Raw genomic sequence first — 19,999 nt, 5'->3', positions numbered from 1 at the left:
AAACAGGATCCGGGGAAGAAAAACATGATTGCCATTTATTCTTCAGATATTGGACCCAATCTTTTTTGATAAACATTAAAATTCTTAACACTCTTAGGCATTTTTAGCAAAATCTCAACCTATTTAATTTGTAAAGCACATCTGATTCTCAAATAGGATTTCAGCTCTGGGATATCCAGTGAACTTTCCAGCTTGACTGACTAAGATGTTCGGCTCTACCCCTTCTTTTCAGCCATGTGACCTTGTGCAAACATCGTACTTTTGTGGGCTTCAGGTTACTCCTCAGCAAAATGGGGAAAGCCAAGTATCTAGCTCAAAATAATGTTCTGATTTATGCAAAGGACTTAGCATACAATAAGTAAACAATTAGATCACTGGCAATTAACAGCATATCTGGACCCTCCCAAGGTACTGGAATGACACAAACATGGACACACACCCTCTGTCCAGATGAACAATTTTAAAGGAAACATGCCTGCCTTTCTTCCCACATTCTAATATTTTCAAGTACACATAAAACATTCAAGGGTTCAAGGTCCTAGCTCAGAACATGCACCTGTTAAGTGGGAAATCAGGCTTCAAGAGACCTGTTTCTTGCCATGCTTCCCTGCTCTTCCTCCACCATACTCAGGCTGTGTCAAACAGCCTCACTGCCTTTACCATGGGCTGAAACAATTGTTTAGTCTTGGAAGAATTCCTTCTGGCACACCTTAGAAACGTAAAACTTTGTTCACTTCTTAGAATCCTCATCCTAATGGACCATGATTGTTTTCCCTGGGTTCAGGCAGCATGGTACCTGCCACACTCATGTTTTTGTTGTTGTTGCTTTTAGTATTTTGAAACAGAGAGTGCAGCATGAGTGTCCAAGTTGGAGAGGGGTAGACAAGAGAGGGAATTCCAAGCAGGCTCCATGCTGTCAGTATAAGGCTCATGAACTGTGACATCATGACCTGAGCTGAAATCGAGAGTCAGATGCGTTATCAATTGAGCTAACCAGGTGCCCCACCACAGTCCTGTTTTCTGACTGAATGTTTATGATACCATTCTAAGCAAACCAAAAGGGCCTTTATTTATTTATTTATTTATTTTGAGAAAGGGTGCAAGTGACCAAGGAGGAGGGGAGAGGGAGGGGAAGGGGAAGACAGAGAGAAAGAAGGGGGGCTCAAGCCCACCTGATGATACAGGACTCAAACTCACAAACAATGAGATCATGACATGAGCTGATGTCAGATGCTTAACACACTTGAGCCACTCAGGCACTCTGTGATGATGATTATTTTTTTATTTATTTGGAGGGAGGAGGGGCAGAGAAGAGAAAGAGAGAATCCAAGGCAGGCTCCATGCTATTTCTTGCACTGTGAGATCATGGTCTGAGTCAAAATCAAGACTCGGGATGCTTAACCAACTGAGCCACCTCCACTGTGATTATTTTCAAATATATACCTCAATTATCCTCTAACACTTCGGGGGTGTTTTAGACCGTAGGAAACAGGTATTTTTCTTTTTTGCCTAAAGCCTATCCATGTGCAGGTCTTCACTCTTCCCTGTGAGGGATGTGAAGTAAAGACCCTGATGGCATGTTAATGGAGCCTAGCAACTAGTGATTTTTTTTTTTTAATCGCTTTAAATTATAATATTTTTATTTTATAAGTATTCACATTTTATAGAACTCACTTTTTATACTGCAGTCTTCCTTGTCTTAGCAAAGTCAGAAAAAGTGGCATAACTAAAAAATAAACTAAATTAAAAACAAAGGCTAAACAAACATAAAACCCACACACCTTATTTTTCTAAATAAGTTTCTGTCCGATACCCACTGTTGAAATGATAGCATTTTGTTTTGTGTGATACCATCCAAACATAGGGATGTAAACTTTGGATTCTAAAATGTGACTGAAAACAGCAAGACCTTTAAGATCACATGGACATTGTACAGAGACTAAAATAAAAAAGGGAAAGAAACAGAAGTCTGGCACTTAAGATTTTTCTCAGGACAACCCCTACCCTGACCCCCTTAACCAGCAGAAGCAGCATATATAGTGCCAAATGCCCACACATTTTACCTCAATCCTAGGAGAGAGGGTCTGTTAAACCATCTTCATTTTAGAGATAAGAAAACTGAAACAGAGAGAGTAAGTAATTTGCCCAAGGTCACATAAGAAATAAGTGGAAGAGGTGGGGTTCAAATAAAGGCAGTGTGGCTCTAAGTGTTGTGGTCATAATCACACTGTACTCTACATACTAGGGTCAGTAACATAGTGCATGAAGTAAGTCCTCTACTCAAATAGTATGCATATGGTTCAACTAGAAAAATTACAGACCAATCACCACCTGTCTGGAACCTTTATTACTTCAGAAATAAGCATTCTATGTAATTTGAGGTGGTCAGAATAGTTACTTCTGGATTACTGTAATAAATATTTGTCAAAAACACCAATCATTTCAATAATCCTACACACTTATTTCATTCATTATGAACTTCCAAAAATAACTCTTCTGTATCAAAAAACTTACAAATATCACAATAGAGTCAACTTATCGTCCATGCAGGAGAGAAGGAAAACTCTGCTGGGGCAAACTCTAATGAAGCACTTTGCCCATCATAGTTTTGATTTATACAGTTGATGAAGAAAGACTAGCTATATGCCCTCCTGAATTTTTAGTGCTTAGTCTGAGAGGAATGCAAGAAACCAAGTCTTGGGGGGAAAACTGCTTTCATAATCTTATGCAAGCCACAAACAGGTTTTTCTGATAAAAGCTTTAAAGCCTGAAAAGGTCAAGAAAGGCAAGCATGTATTCTCTTAAACATTTCAATAAATACGCAAAAAAATTTTTAGCAATTAGGAATGCCATGTTTGTATATTTTAAAATCCAACAGTTCTCATGCTTTGAATGTTTTATCCTGAGAGGAGTTTTAAGGATATTTTGCTCTCTAAGGTTTAAAGGTAATACTGAAACATATATAGCTACGTATCAGGAATTCTCCACGTGATTAACATTCTGGACTGTCCTAACAATGTCAAACAATGAAAACCCAAACACAACCACTTCTACATTGTAAAGATATCACTAAGAAAGAAAGAACATTGGGAGAATGAATCACCTATATCTTTGTTTATGCTCAATGCTTTTGATAAGTTCAACAGATGAATGTGAAAACAGTAATGGTTTATTTGTTTCCAAAGAGCCAGACCCCGCTCACTGGCTCACCACCAATGACAAAAGTGCTAAGTATTCAAAGAAAGACTGAAGGTGATCCTTTGCCTCTCTTTGGTCCCTTTACCAAACCTCTATGTCACTTATGACATTACTTGTTAGTATTTCTGCATTTCAAAAAATATGCAGCAAAACAAAGTTTGCTAATTTTCACTTAAATAAATTTTAAAACAGAACAGTTAAATCCTCACAACACAAACCTTAGTTTTCACATTCATTAAAACTTTTTAGAATTACTCACACTTGAGAATTGGAAATGTGTGTGCTTAGTTGGAAGAGAGCAACTGAATTTATTCTTCAGAAGAAAAAGCAGACCTGAAACATCACATCACTGTAACATCTGAAACCTGCTAACAATTCTTATCTTCTACACATCAATGAAAGCTGCTTGTACAAACTATTTAGTGGTCACCTGCCCCTATTAAACCAGCAAGATACCCAAGGTACTGGGGAGGTCAGAAGCTGAGTCACTTCACTTCTTCCTGTTGCCTCCAGTTGCTAGAATACTGGCAACTCGCATAAATATATTTAACGTATCCATGTAGATTCTCAGCATCCTGGAAAAGAAAATTACAGCCTATTACAGATGATGTAATTCTTTTTTTTTTTTTACAGATGATGTAATTCTAATAACAACCATAAAAGAACTATTTCTTAATCTAGAAAAGAAAAAGCAATACTACCTGATACTACCTGTCATAGGTACGGCATATGCAATGGAAATCAAAAAAAGAATATGCCAACTAAGGAAGGCCCAGACAACAGTCAAGATGTTCTTTGGCAGATTAATCTCTGAAATGCTAAAGGGCAGCTTTAAAAATCATAATTCTACCCTCTGGTCCTCTCTTATGAGTATCATATCTTGCAAAAACTCTCTGGGAGACCATGAAATAATTAAAACAAAACTAAAGTAACACCTTCACAAAAATGTGTTAGACACAAGTCTGGCATTTTCAAATATAGTATGCCCCCTCAAGGTAACCCCCCACCACCAACCAAAGAAAACTGTTACAAATCTGTGTTATAGCAGCATTTTTTTAAAAAACCACTAAATTTTAGTTTGAAAGAAACAAAAAACAAATTACTTTGAAAAATGTGATAGACAACATGAAACTTAACAAAGTTGTTTAAATAAAATAACCTACTTTGGTGGAGAGGCCAAGAAAAGGGAAAAAAAGTGTTATTATAAAACAATTGCACCACAAAGCTAATTAACAAAAATAGGTAAATATTTGAACTTAAATGAATACCTAAGTATTAAACTTAGTTACGATATAATCAAATGTTCTGTGGATACATAGTTTACTAAAGAGATAAAATAGACTAAAGAGCAACAGAACTGTAAAATTTGACAAACCCATTACTGTGGGTTCAATTCAAAAGATACATTGACATCCTAATCCCTGTAACTGTAAATGTGCCCTTACTTGGAAATAGGGTCTTTGCAAATATAATCAAGAGAGGAGAGAAGATGAGGTTAATACTGGAATGGGGTGGGCTTCCACCCAAAATGACTGGTGTCCTGTAAGAGGAGACAGATATACAGGAAGAATGCCATGTGAAGACAGAGGGAGAGACTGCAGTGATGTATCTACAAGCCAAGGAATGCTGAGGATTGCTGGCCAAAACTGGAATCTAGAAGAGAGGATGGATGACTCTCTTAGAGCCCTCAGAAGGCATCAACCCTGATGACATCTTGATTTCAGACTTCTGGCCTGCAGAACTACAAGAGTGTAAATTTCTATGGTTTGAACCATTTGGTTTCTAATATTTGTTACAAGAGCCCTAGGAAACTAGTACGACCATAAAACAGACCATACACAAATATCCTATGTGATAAGGACAAGACACTGAAGACTACTTACGAATTGATGGGATCATATTTTTGGACTCCATACGGTGGCACTACTTCTGCACGCTTGATTACTTTCTGTGTATCATACAGAAGAAACATGCTGAAAAGAACTAGTCCACCATAAATTGCCACTGAGTACAGAGTGGCACCAGCCACAGTGGTGGGTGGAAGAAACATAGATCCTAGGAGGGAAAAAAAGCAAAAAAGGACTCTTTTCTAACTCGATATATGATTGACATTTCTTTAAAAAAAAGTGTAGTGTCCTGCACAGATAGGAAAAGGACTGACTATATGCACTGAGTAATTTTATGCATATCCAGTTCCAAATCCATGATACTTATTCCTGTAATGGGTCACTGGCCCACATTACAGAAAAATTCTTTTTTTTTTTTTTAATTTTTTTATTTATTTCTAGGAGAGAGAGAGACAGCGTGAACAGGGGAGGGTCAGAGAGAGAGGGAGTCACAGACTGAAACAGGCTCCAGGCTCTGAGCTGGCAGTCAGCACAGAGCCTGACGCGGGGCTCGAACACACGAACCGCGAGATCATGACCTAAGCGAAAGTCGGACGCTTAACCGACTAAGCCACCCAGGCGCCCCGAAAAATTCTTGCATCAAGAGCAATTTTCATGTTCTCCAGACCAACTTTCCTATTTTAGGTACATTTTGTAAAACCAAAAATAATAGTTTACCATGATGCTAAATAAAAACATACAGTCTAAAAGTGTTTCTCTTTTTAAACTTTTAAAACTCTTGGGCCTGGGTGGCTCAGTTAGTTGAGCGTTTGACTTCGGCTCAGGTCATGACCTCGCAATTGACGAGTTTGAGCTCTGTGTCGGTTGGGCTTGTGCTGACAGCTCAGAGCCTGAAGCCTGCTTCAGATTGTGTGTCTCCCTCTCTCTTTGCCCCTCCCCCCACTCATGCTGTCTCAAAAATAAACAAACATTAAAAAAAAATTTTTTTACTATTTTTTTTTTTTAATTTCTTTCTAGGAGAGAGAGAGACAGTGTGAGCAGGGGAGGGTCAGAGAGAGGGAGACACAGACTCTGAAATAGGCTCCAGGCTCTGAGCTGGCAGTCAGCACAGAGCCCGACGCGGGGCTCGAACCCACGAACCGCGAGATCATGACCTAAGCGAAAGTCGGACGCTTAACCGACTAAGCCACCCAGGCGCCCCTAAAAATTTTTTTAAAAATAACTCTTAATAAGTTCCCTCCATTAGGATAGGACATCAATGGTTTTAGGATACCAGGAAGTCAAAGCACAGAGGCTCACCCAGTGATGATACAAAGACGACACCCAGGCCCACTCCCAGGGGCGCTCCCATGTTCAGAAACTTCTCACTAGGTGCGCACATGGCCACAGTGGAGAGGCCTCCCACGATGCCTGCCGTGTACCATGCAGCTCTGATGAGAAGAGGCCCCCCTAATATCGTCAATGGAGCCACCACTGCACCCATCACACCTGGAGAAAGAGCAAGTAGTTAAGTACTGACTAAATAATAACCGGAAAGAAAATGCCACTTCTAACACGCCATCTGAACATCATGTACCTTACTGTTAAACAACAGGACTACAATGTCTCTCCCTTAATTAGGCGATACTATCCCCAAATTCCACACCCCAAAACTGTGGCTGTCTAAATTCAAAATCACAACACTATGCCTAGTTAAACAGTCTCAACTCAAAACCACACACATAAATTTGGAGCTTTAATAACTTTATCAAATTCTATGTGGTTCATTATCTTTATGTGAGCCTACTGGTACTGTTCATAACAACATTCGTATATGAAAGAATTGAGACAAAAATGCTTAAAATGAGTAACTCAAGGTCAAACCTGCTGCTGCCAAAAGGGAATAAAGTAAAACGAGAGAACGCATACAATGACGCTAATCTTAAGATGCAGGAACTTCAAGGATAGACACTGCTGTTTCCTTGTGTAATAGGGAAGGTTATCTCAGTTTGTAAACAGTAATTTTAGTTGTCAGATATTTATAAACAAGTTCAGAAAAGTTACAGTGAAAGGCACCAATAATTTAACCAGCAAAAGTGAACAGAACTCCTTAATTAAAAAAAATAAATCTCAGATAAGGCATTATTTCAGTGCTCAGTAGAACAAGTTACCCTCTTCTTACACATTAAATGTGCAGAGTTTAACTCAGAAATTAAAATTTCAGCAGTGTGTTCCTTCTGTGAAAGTAACATTTCTAGATCAAGTAATTAGATATTATCCCATGATAATGAACAATTAAAAATATCTTTTGCTGTAAGAAAGATACTGAATAAAAATTCCTCTATGACATTTTTTTAGGATTCCCATAANTTTTTTGCAGAGCCGACAAAAAACCTTTATTCTCCATCATGCTCTCCACTTTACTTGCCCCAGGTAACTCCCTGTCCCAAAATTTGGATTAAGGCACAGGTAGAGGATGAAAAAGTGTCCTTCCTCTTCACTTCCCTATACTGGTGCCAGCTCTTTGCTCCAGGTTCTTTTGACCCCACTGGCCACCAACAGCCAGGAGCAGGAGGTAGAGCTGGTACCAGCAAGCAAGAATGAGGCTGTGCCTCCCTCACCACGCTTTTACAGCACTCCCCTGTGGAACCTGATCCTGCCTGGAGTCCCCAGGGTCTAGCCTGGTGGTCCTGTTTTCCATGGCCTGGCTCTCCAGTGGTCTTCTCCTGTGTGGGCTCACCTGTCAACGACAGTTTCTCCGGTGGCCTCGATGGCCATTACACGCTTCTTTGGTTTTTCCATTCTGCACGGTTAGGTTCACTGGAGGTTCTATCTCTGGACCTTTTATCACTGGGGGTCTGGCCCCTGGTGGCTTAGTCTTCCAGAGATCCTGGCCACCATGCTGTGCCAAGGTCTCATCCTAGATGCCACGGTCCTCTGAGAGATCCAAGTCTCGTGGCCTAGCTCTTTGGCAAGGCTTGTGTGTTCTAGCCCTCTGGGAGACTTATCTTCAATATCTGGGTCCTCTGAGTGTGGGCACCTGATTCTTGGCCTTTTCAGAATAGTAGCCCCTAAGTTTCAGGCCTTTGGGGGTCTGGTCCTCCAGGACATTTTGTCAGCTCTAGGGAGGTCCCTCCAAAGGTCTGTTCCCCACCGTCTGGCTCTTTGGTGAGTCTCTTCTCTAAGGCCTGGTTATCTGATGGACAGCTGTGGTCCAGCCTTCCTGTAGCATTAGCAAAACTTTTACGTTTATTTGGAGATTTTTTCAATGATACTTTCTCATAAAAATTATAAATAGTAATAGATGTCTGCTGCTTAAGGACATATCAATCACAAAACTAACGAAGACAGCTCAACATTATTAGTGTGAACAAAAACTAGCATTCACCGAACTGCTACAGCCACTATGGAAAAGAAGTATGGAGGTTCCTTAAAAAGTTAAAACTATAACTATCATGTGAATCAGCAATCCCCCTTCTGGATTTATAACCAAAGGAAGTGAAATCAGGATCTCATGCAGATGTCTGTACTCGCATGTTCACTGCAGCATTACTTAGAATCCCCAAGATGCAAAAAAAAAAAAAAACAAATTGTCCTTCAAAGGGTGAAAAGATAAAGATGATGTGGTATACATACACAATGGAGTAGTATTCAGCTGTAAAAATGGTATCTTGCCATTTCTGACAACATGAATAGACCCTGAGAACATGATACTAAGTGAACTAAGAACAAATACCATATGGTCTCACTTCTATGTGCAATATAAAATAAAGTCAAACTCAGAGAAACAGGAGTGTAGAGTGGTGGTTACCAGGGGTAACAGGGTAGGGGAAAAGGGGTGATACTGGTCAAAGGGTACAAACTTCCAGTTGTAAGAAAAATTTGGGTACCTAATGTATAACATGAAAATTACAGCTATTACTCTATCACCTACCTGAATGCTGTTAAGAGACCGATCTTCAATGTTCTCTCACCACAAAAAGAAATGGTATATATGGGATGGAGGTGTTAACTTATGGTATGGTGGTAATCGTTATGCAATACATAAATGTATCAAATCAACCAGTTGTACATCTGAAAATTTACAGTGTTATGTGCCAATTGTATCCTGATAAAGCTGGGGGGAAAACACAATTAGAATAATTTTCCAATGATCATTTCAGTAATCCCTGCCTAGTATCAATAGACTGGATTAAGACTGTATCCACAGTGTGTATCCACACAGTGCTAAACATCTGGATGAAAAATGAAAATGAATGCACTGGTATGTTAAAATTAGCCAAAAGCCAACTCTGATGTCCCTTTCATTCTGTGAGGGGTTGACTTTGGGTCATCCAAGCTTTCTTCAGGTCTCATCTCAATCATTCCAGTTTTATGAAAGAGTGGGCATGGGGTGCCTGGGTGGCTCAGCTGATTAAATGTCGGACTTCAGCTCAGGTCAAGATTTCATAGTTCATGTGTTTGAGCCCCACATCGGGGTTTCTGTTATCAGCACTGAGCTCGTTTCAGATCCTTTCTCTCTCCCTCTCTCTCTAGCCCTCCCCTGCTCATGTGCTGTCAAAATAAATAAACTTTAAAAAAAAAAAAAAGTAGATAGAGGGCTAGACTTGAAGAAATAAAGCACTTTTTGGCATGTTGACCTCAAATAGCTTCAACTTCCTCATCCACAAAACAGAAATACTAATGCCTTCCTGCACAGCTTAAAATACATAAATATGTATCAAGTATAAAACAAAAATTGGCATTCATGTTGTGTAGGGAAGGTTTAACATGGAAGGCCTAAGGTTGTCTTCATGTAGACTTGTATGCAGGGCTGATCCTTGCCTGGTATTTAAGAATTTGGCACTTGAAGCATTCTCTGACAGGGTTAGACTACTTGTGCAAACAATGAGTTATGCTGAAAGTCTGTTTTCCTTCTGGAAATTTGTATTTTGGTAGTTGTTAGGAGGGTGCCTACATGATTAGCCCTTAATAAAGCCCATGGGCACCAAGTCTCTAATGTGCTTCCCTGGGCAGAAATACTGCACGTTACTGCACTTTACACATCCTTGCTGTGTCCCCTCAAAGGAAGGAGGGAGCACTGAAAGCCTATGGATGGCTTTCTCCAGATTCTGTCATGTGTTCTTTTGTTGTCTTTAGCTCTGAGTACAACTTATGCTGAGTCCTATGACTCCTTCTAAAAAAAATACTGAATAAATGGGTAGTCTTGGAGGCCCCCTCCAACACATAAAATACCTCATTCACGTAATTTATATACTACAATAATATCAGATTAAAAGTTTTTCTAAGCAACCCAGATAGAAAGCCCTTAATTTTAAGCTCAGATTGAAACTACATGACTATTTTAATTCAAAAAGTCATTAAGTATCTATCATTTACCAGAGATAAAAACACTGAATCTGTTTTCTCAAGGAACTCAAGTGTCTAAAATCAGAAACGTGTGCAAAACTCCATTCACTGGACAAGATACCACAATCCAGAGAATTATAAATGTAATGTAAATACTAAACTCAGAGGAGTTTCATTAATGAAAGGATACACACTTCATACTTCAAAAAACCCAAAAAGCTCTGTATACTATTGTGATATGCAGTTGTCCCAAAGCTGAGTAAGCCTTAAATATTTACAGATAGCACTCAAGAGGCAATAAAGTTTATAGAAGTACATGTATTATATTTTAGATAAAAATATTTTTAAAGCAGCTTATTAGTACTAGAAAATAATGGACTATCTCCCTCAACACAAGGGATTTAACTTATAAAACTCCATAGAGAATATCAATGGTTGAATAACCTCAGACCTAATGGAAGAGAGTTGAAAACCAAGGCGAAGTTATGCTGTCTTATGTTTACCAAAATAAAAACAGCACATAAGAATACAAATGACATAGTTTGGACCAGAAATTTGTCATACTGGGTCCCAAAAATCCAATTTCCACTTACTAACCCATGTTAGAAACATTTCAGAGCCTGTTTCCATGGAAGTTTCAAGGAAATGCTCATAAAATTTGTCTTAAGTGAATAAAAAAATAAAAGCAGAACCAGATCCATTAAAGGAGAATGGACCGTTGCCAGAGGAGAGGCTGCAGGATGGGCAAAATGGATGAAAGTGAGTGGGAGATACCAGCTTCCAGTTACCGAGTAAGTCACAGGAGTAAAAGGCACAGCAAGGGAATATAGTCAGTGACACTGTAATAGTGCTCAATGATGACAGATGGTAGCTACACTGTGGGGAGTATAGCATAATGTACAGAGAACTGGAATCATCATGTACACCTGCAACTACTATAACATTGTTTAATGCCTATACTTAAAAAAACATATAGAAAAAATAAAATTTGCCTTGGTTTGCAGTAGAGAACATGTATCTAAGACGCACTTTAAAGACGATCTAGTTCATTCTTTAGTCAACCCAAAGATACGGAAAACACTTTATCTAAACTTTAAAATATCTGTGTCTCCATAATGGAGGGAGAGGTCAGAACATACCTAAAAGGATATGAAACCTGTCCTGCAATACCAGGGGGTGGACAGTCTTTGCCCTGTTCACGGTAACTCTGTGCTCAGACCTATCTAAATAATGACCCAGTTAACCGCATCAGAGACAAAGTGCATTTCCAAAGATCTTTTTTACTGTTTTCTTTCTTCCAATGCTCCATTACAAAATCCTGTATTCCTATTCTTTCTTGTGACTTACCTCGCCTTTCCTTCTCCAACCTCATTTTAAAATTTTTCTCAAGATACACAAGAATAATTCTCAAGTAATATGTATCAGGTTTGAAACGCTTCCAGTATTAGACAAAATACATAAGGATATCTCTACATAGATTAGACTGTCACAGGAGGTCAAGTGTAATATTGGGGATTTCCATGATCTTAGTTATCTGAATCATAACTTTTCAAAGTAGAGATCTGGCAATAATATCACCAGTATTAAGTACAAAAAACTGTTAAGTATTTTCTAAACATGAGTCTTTATTAAATTATGCACAAGTCATTCACAATTATAAAGAACCACCAAAAAGATAGTGAAGGTTGTTTAATAAAAATTTAAAACTGGAACATACCAGAATGTAGTAACCAAGCGAGATGCTTTGGGCCTGGGCTCTGGTCATATGGTATTGATTGTACCAGCATTCCAGCTCCGATCATGGCTGCAAGGGTTGCACCAATTGTCTGAAACACACATATTAAGAAAAACCAATGCTTATATACAAGAACAAAGGAAAAACCCTTAAGTTCCAAGTTAAGCTAGTCCCTCCAATAAACTTTGTTTAAAAAGATTAAGGATAGGGGCACCTGGGTGGCTTAATCGGTTAAGCATCCAACTTCAGCTCACGTCATAATCTCACAGTTTGTGGATTTGAGCCCCATGTAGGGCTCTGTGCTGACAGCTCAGAGCCTGGAGCTTGCTTCAGATTCTGTGTCTCCCTCTCTCTCTGCTCTCCCCCACTTGCACTGTCACTCTCAAAAATAAATGAACATTAAAAAATTAAAAAAAAAAAAAGATTAAGGATAATGAACCGATCCTAGGAGGAGACAAGAGTGCCCCCTACTGTCACACAAAGTTTTGCAGATACCTCCAAGTGAGTACACTGAGCTTTGATTGATACCATCATCTTTTAAAACTTTTATTCTTCCTAGACAGAGGCCTAACAAAACCTATTTATGAATCCTTTAGAAAGTACAGTGAAAACATCACAGATTTGGAAATATGTATGATATAAACTGTCCCATCCCCAGTTCCCTTCCAGTCTCAAACTCATAGCTCACATTCTCATAATCCTTTATTTCAGAACTTTAAAAGCCCAGCTGGTATGCTTGCTTCTTGTCTCTTCCATTTGAGTTCTTAGAACTCATATTTTCTGCTGTTCCAGTACCTGAAATTGCCTCTGACTGCTCATGCATTTTCCTCATGTGGCAACCAAACCCTGTCTGATTGTGTCTTCTTCACATCTAGACCTCAAATACTCGAAGTCCACTCTGATGTTTTCTTTTTAACGTTTGAGAGAGAGAGAGAGAGAGAGCGAGCACGAGCACTCTGGTACTATTGTGAAGCCGGTTTTAATGACTACCTTTTTCCTTTTGCTCAAGCTGTTCTGTAAACCTAGACTACCTTTGTTCTCTCCTAAATAAAAAATGGTAGCCTCCAACAGTTCTGATGAAATCAATGTGTCTTTCATGGAACTTCCCTACTAGTCCAAGACAAAAACAGTCTTTCAACTGATTTTACACTTTGTCTACTTTTCCTTGCACATCCTTTACCACTTACTCAAGTTCATCTCTTCAACCAGACATTAGAAAAATAGCTACCACTTTTGAAATCATTTTTTCTTTTTTTGTATCCAGCAAAACAACAAGTGCTCAAGAAACACTCACTGAATGTAAAACCCAACAGAGGGTCAGAAAAGTTCAAAATGTTAGCGATAAATATTTTCTGACTTTTAAGATGGCTTTGCATTTGACCCATCTTTTTTTCTTTTTTCAACAAAATACAAGCTGTTTGATATCTGCCGCTAGGTAAGTAGGATATTCCTGTATGTTTGGTTTTCAATCCCTTTGCCAGAATTTAAATACATACTCAACAAAGAATGATAGCTGATTTACCTCAGAATGTACTTCCTACTTTGTCTCAGCTGCACTATTAATTCACAGATTTGAACAACTTGTCAATATAGTAAGGGATTCTTTCCATTTAATCCACCCCACTCCATCAACATTTTTTGCCTAATCTTTTGGTATTTAGTGGAAATGGAAAACAAAAATAAGTTGACTTACCACCCAAGAGCCTCTCATCATGAAGTTCATGAGCACAGGAGTTCTGCTCACTGCCAGGGCGGATAAAGCTGTTAAACCAATACTTCCTGCTAAGTACATATAGGTAGAATGAATTCTATCTTTCACATACTGAGGCCAAATTCTGTAAGAAACACAACATGGTTTTATTTATAGAAACATGGATATAAATTTTGGTTCAATCACTTATTTGCTGGGACACTTTAGGAAATACCAATTTACTGCTCTAATCTTTTTTTTAATAGTTTATTGTCAAGTTGGTTTCCATAACACCCAGTGCTCATCCCCACAAGTGCCCTCCTCCATGCCCATCACCCTCCTTCCCCTCCCCCTACCCCATCAGTCCTCAGTTTGTACTCAGCATTCAAGAGTCTCTCATGGTTTGCCTCCCTCCCTCTCCCCCACTATTCCCCCCACCCCCTACAGTCCTCCGTTAAGTTCCTCCTAATCTTCCTATATGTGCAAACATATGGATCTGTCCTTCTCTGCCTGACTTATTTCACTCAGCATTAACACCCTCAAGTTCCATCCATGTTGCTACACATGGCCAGATTTCATTCTTTCTCATTGCCATATAGTATTCCATCGTATAGATAAACCACATCTTTTTGATCCATTCGTCTGTTGATGGACACTTAGGCTGTTTCCATGTTGTGACTATTGTTGAGTGCTGCAATGAACATTGGGGTACATGTGCCCCCTGCATCAGCACTCCTGTATCCCGTGGGTAAACTCCTAGCAGTGCCATAGCTGGGTCATAGGGGAGTTCTATTGTTAATTTTTTGAGGAACCTCCACACTGTTTTCCAGACGGGCTGCACCAGTTTACATTCCCACCAACAGTGTAGGAGGGTGCCTGTTTCTGCACATCCTCACCAGCCTCTAGAGTCCTCTGATTTGCTCATTTTAGCCACTCTGACCGGCGTGAGGTGGTACCTCAGTGTGGTTTTGATTTGTATTTTCCTGATGAGGAAGGATGCTGAGCATCCTTTCATGTGTCTGTTTGCCATCTGGATGTCCTCTTTGGAGAAGGGTCTGTTTGTATCTTCTGCCCATTTCTTTACTGGGTTGTTCGTTTTTCGGGTGTGGAGTTTGGGGAGTTCCTTATAGATTTTGGATACTAGCCCTCTATCTGATATGTCATTTGCAACTATCTTTTCCCATTCCATCGGTTGCCTGTTTCATGGATTGTTGCCTTTGCTGTGCAGAATTTACTGCTCTAATCTTATTCACTTCATTTATCATGGAAATAATGATGCATACATTAGAGCTATCATGAAAATTAAGTGATATAAAACATAAGAACTTTGGGGCCCGGGTGGCTCAGACTTTTGATTTTGGCTAAGGTCACGATTCGTGAGATGGAGCCCCACTTCGGCCTCTGTGCTGGAATTCTCTCTCCCTCTCTTTCAGCCCTTTCCCAACTTGGACTCTCATCGTGTCTCAAAATAAATAGCTTAAGAAACATAAAACATAAGCACTTGGCACACATACAAAGAAACACAAAATCTCCTTGCCTAAACACACATAACCTTGGCAAAAGATTTTGACTGAAGTCTGAACAGATCCCAAAAGATTTTATTTTTATTCATTTCATTCACAGTTGGAAGATCAGATATAAAACATTCCAAAAGTGGCAAAAGAGAAGGATGAAAACCAAATTGGAACCTCTAAGATTAGAATGTTTGGGAACAATTTACTTACACAGCCTTTTCAATAGCTCCAATCTCATTAGACATTCCCAAGCCATAGTAGCACAACGCTCCAAGACCAACAGCAGCCCCTCCAGCAATAAACCATCTTCCCATCTGATCAACTGCAGAGCACAGAAGGTACTGCACATTAATAGTCATATCTTGACTAAATTAAACTGTGGGATGGTAAGCCCTTTCTAATATTTATAGGAGGAAAATCAAACTATATACCATACTCCTTTGTAACAACCATAATTAGAACATATGGAGGCATAGAAATGGCCTTAAAATTAGGGGACCAGTGAAAAAGGACAATGCTAAAACCTACATGTAATAATACAAAAAGATCAGATTGACTGGCCTTTAATTTCACTCCAATGAACTTTAAGGAGGCAGTATACCTGTGGATATGGGAATACTTCTGTAATGCATAGTATTTTACTCATAAGAATCTGGGGTATGTTCTCAAGACATTCTTAGAAAGATGAAAAAGAAATGTTAAGGGGCCTGGGTGGCTCAGTTGGTTGAGCGTCCGACTTCGGCTCAGGTCATGATCTCACAGTTTGTGGGTTCGAGCCCTGAGTCGGGCTCTGTGCTGACAGCTAGCTCAGAGCCTGGAGCCTGCTTCAGATTCTGTGTCTCCCTCTTTCCCTGGCCCTCCTCTGCTCACGCTGTCTGTCTCAGAAATAAATTTTTTAAAAATTAAAAAAATTAAAAAAAAAAACAAATGTTAATAGTCATACCACACTGTGTCTAAAGTGCTATTCACAAGGATGATGTGTAACAGAGAAAGAAAAAGGAACCAAAAAATGTAATCAGTGTTTATGCAGCAGAATCAAGGGAGAGGGTGCTCTAAAGTAAGAGCAAGAGAAATAAATAGCTTATCATAATTGGCTGAAGGTACTCATAAAGAGCATCTCACCGCCTTTAGCATAAATTCATTAAGAATATTTTTACTATGCTGTAGCTGTAGGATTCATATAATTTGATTTTCATGACAAACTTACTCATCAGAAAGAAATGCCCTAAAGACACTGATTACAGCTCTTTCCCATTATAATATATTGACATTTTGTAAAGTTGTTAATAAGCAAGAATATTCTTTGACTATATGTCGGTAGATTAACAATGTGGTTAAACTTGCAAAGCTGAAATCCAAACTGACTGTTAGGTTTGGTTTCTAGGGAGGCCATATATGAATAATCAATTAAGAGGACTCTTCTTGAACATCTAGGCTTTTATTAGTATCTGGTTTAGTGATTTTCTCGACTTGAAACATACACAAATATGATATACTTGAATGAAGATTCTATGCAACTTCAAATGACCTTCCTTAACAGATTATATATTTTTGTACCATAGCATATTCACTATCAATCCTTTTTAAAAAATGTTTAAGGTAACATTTTCTCTACAAGAAATATGAATAGAAACCAATGGACTCAGTGTGAAATATTAATCTTTTTTGGGTCATAAGATCCTGAAGAATAACTGATTGCCTTTCTTCCCAGAAAATGCTCATACACATAAATCTGTATATATGTTTAAGAGGCTGTTCGTGGACTTAAAAATGTATTCTCATACTCCAGTTCAAAAACTAGACTACTGCCTACTTTTGAATATTTTTTCCATTGATGGTTCCAGTGCTGCCTCCTTAAGTTCTTGGCCAGTTTTCCCACGCCGGATCCCAACTCTGGTCTTGGTGGCATATTCCTGATATACACGAAAAAAAGACACACAGTAGAAACACACCAAAACAGAATGTTACCAAATAAAATAAAATGAAATCTCACTGCACTAGAAAATTCCATACTAATTTGGTACTTTCTATGTATGTACTTTCAGTATAAAGGTATGTTAGCCAATCTATAAAATTAAATGCAATAGACCCTACCTGTGGTCTATCTTTGAAGCAATCCATGTCTTAGTTTACAACTTTAGTTTTAAAGTTTCAGAATAATTGTTTATTTCATAAACTACAGATATGTATCTCTAGAATTATATTTCAAGCACTAACTTTAAAAAAAATTTGCATTCAATATGTATTAGCTGCATTTTTTAAAATCTGGGGAATGAGGCTCAAGAAAGTTACCTTTGCTGAACACAAAACCAAAGGGAGGGATGACTGCTACCTCTATTTTAGCTCTTTTCAACAGGGACAGTTAAGAGGAAAACAGCGGTCTCTTTTAGGTTGTATGTTTCCTTATCTACCTCACATTTCAAAATTTATACTTCTAATTTGAATGATGAAGGATAAATCTATTATAAAAGGACTCTAACCTAAAGGATTTTACCACTCTCTAATCAAAAGCTGAAATGACATTTTTAGTAACATTTTTAGCTACTACTGGCCAACTAGTAATACTCCTGGGCTCTTCAGCTTTTAACTACAGCCTCCACAATCTCTTGTGCCATAGAGCTTTCAATCTCTCACAAATCACTCTAAATTCTCTGAATGAAACTTCAAAAGCTGTAAGAGAAAATTCTAAGAGGTCTTTCACACATGGTAAGGAGTAACAAAATGGTACAAAACTAATGGGGAGAAAGAGTTGATTTGGGGCATTATCAGGGCTAATTGTTTCAGTGCATCACTAATGGTAGATGAACTTCATACTGTCAAAAAAAAAAAAAAAGGTCCTAGGGCACAAAGAGATACAACATAAAAGCATTCAGATTATCTTTACCCTGCTGGGTGTTAAGAGCCATTGATGCTTCGTGATGGAATTCTTCACAACAGGGGAGGCCTTGGTGAAAGCTGGTTGGAAAACTCTGGAAGGTAGTAGTGTCCGGAGACACACAAGTCGTGCGGCCAGCATGGTGGTGCACCAGGTTTACCAAGCAGATTGGAAATGCTAGTTAGACACAGACAAAAGAGAACCCATTAGCTAAGTACGGGAATAACATAGAAGTACTGAAATATGAAAAGGCCAATCATATTTTAGGAGAAAAATGGAATCATGACCACTTTAAATGGTAATGATGAATTCTCTGCGTATTCTTTGTTATTTCAAGAAATCTATCCCAGAGAATCCGGTATGGGATGGATCACCAAAAGAGAATTAAATCCCAGTTTGAATAGGGTGTAAGACTCTGTAGAAGTTATGTATCTAACGCAAAGTGAATGTTAATTTCTTAACACGATTACAGGATGTTTGATGGCTTTTATGGATGTGGTTTTAAGATTTATACCAGCATTCAATGGGAAAATTTATAGCAAGGCTGTACAACTTCTGAGCAAAAGAAAAATGTCATCCAAGGAAGAGATGAATTAACTCTTCAAGGTTATACTGCACTGTAAGGCATCAAGACGTCAACAGTAATGACTCATAAATTTTTGCTGAACACGCCAAACATTACTTCAAAATGTGATAAAAATATTCAAGGTACTGAAACCACCTGGGATGTATATTAAAATGTAGATCCTGAGTCTTAACTCTGGTCCTAATATTCAATCTCCAGGAATGGGACCCAGCTTTGCCACTGAATCTGTAAGGGGGTGTGCAACACCGGGAAAATACCGAGTCCTTCTAGTACTTTCACGTCGTTACATCATCTCAGTATGTTGTTGCTGTTTCCCTCAGTCATCGGCATACGGTCTGGGAAAGAGTCCCAGCCGAGTGGCCACCACGTCGCGTCACAGAACAACGTTAAAATCCTGCTTCTGCCACAAGCTAGAAACGGCCTCAAAACAGTTTGCCCTGTGAGACTCCTGTGACTTAACTATAGATAAGGTATCACCGACCCAGCCCTAAACGCTTCCGTAAGTGTTGATGCCCTCGAGCGCCTGGTCCCGAGAAAGTTCACCCAAGCTCTCTAGACGAAATTCGGTTTGGAACTCGGCAGCAAGCCTGCAGTCTCCCAGAGTCAACGCACAACCCTTAAAGCGCCCACTTATCTGAGAGAGCGGTGTCCGTGCGGCTCGGCCGCAGGGTGATTCAGCACCGCGCGGCCCAGGCAGCAGAGGGCAGCGGGGGCGAGGCCCTGCAGCCGTCAGCCCCGTTCACCCACAGAACGGGGACTCCAACGCGCCGCCAGGCTGTGACGCAGCCAGCGCCGCCGACGCTGCCTTCAGCTGTCCTCGGATGCACCCAGACGCCCCGCCAAGCTGGCCGTCATGACAGTGGATCTGCGCTGCCACAGCTGGCCCGGAGTAGCCATACCTCAGTCCCCGGTCACCTCAACCGCGCAGTTACCCTTCCGGGCCGGCGAAACGCAAACGCGCACACCTCCGTGGCCTCTCGCCCGCTCCTTATTGTCTGTGCGCGCGCACTCTCCCCTACTTCCTGCGTGACGCAACATCCGGAGACGCGCCGAACACTAGGGGCACCCAATCACGAGCGGATCCCTGACGGAAGGGCGGGCACGGTACGGAGGAGGGGTTCCGAGCTAGAGGGGCGGGGCCAGTCGAGAATTGTTGGGGGCGTCACAGTCAGCGTCCATTTTGGGTGTGGGCAGCGAAGTCGTTTTGCTTGTTAGATGTGGACGGC

At 39.7% G+C, this 19,999-nt stretch overlaps 1 protein-coding gene across 2 annotated transcripts; it reads right to left on the bottom strand.

Moving 5' to 3' along the window:
• Positions 1-2,329: 2,329 nt before the first annotated feature.
• Positions 2,330-19,781, bottom strand: GHITM (growth hormone inducible transmembrane protein). Of its 2 annotated transcripts, none has more exons than XM_077746491.1 (9): positions 19,673-19,781; positions 18,197-18,364; positions 17,126-17,225; positions 15,523-15,634; positions 13,802-13,943; positions 12,091-12,199; positions 6,345-6,533; positions 5,082-5,253; positions 2,330-3,773 (listed from the first exon to the last, which is right to left on the bottom strand). In XM_077746491.1, the coding sequence occupies exons 2-9, from the start codon at positions 18,326-18,328 to the stop codon at positions 3,689-3,691; spliced, it is 1,041 nt and encodes a 346-aa protein (XP_077602617.1). In that variant the 5' UTR covers positions 18,329-18,364; positions 19,673-19,781; the 3' UTR covers positions 2,330-3,688. The 2 variants fall into 2 exon arrangements, with proteins under 2 accessions (XP_077602617.1, XP_077602618.1); XM_077746492.1 differs by lacking the exon at positions 19,673-19,781 and adding an exon at positions 19,255-19,613.
• Positions 19,782-19,999: the final 218 nt, after the last annotated feature.

The sequence above is a fragment of the Crocuta crocuta genome, unplaced genomic scaffold, assembly GCF_008692635.1.
Source record: "Crocuta crocuta isolate KB4526 unplaced genomic scaffold, BGI_CrCroc_1.0 scaffold28, whole genome shotgun sequence".
Taxonomy (NCBI): Eukaryota; Metazoa; Chordata; class Mammalia; order Carnivora; family Hyaenidae; genus Crocuta; species Crocuta crocuta.
This window is presented reverse-complemented; position numbering and strand designations above follow the sequence as displayed.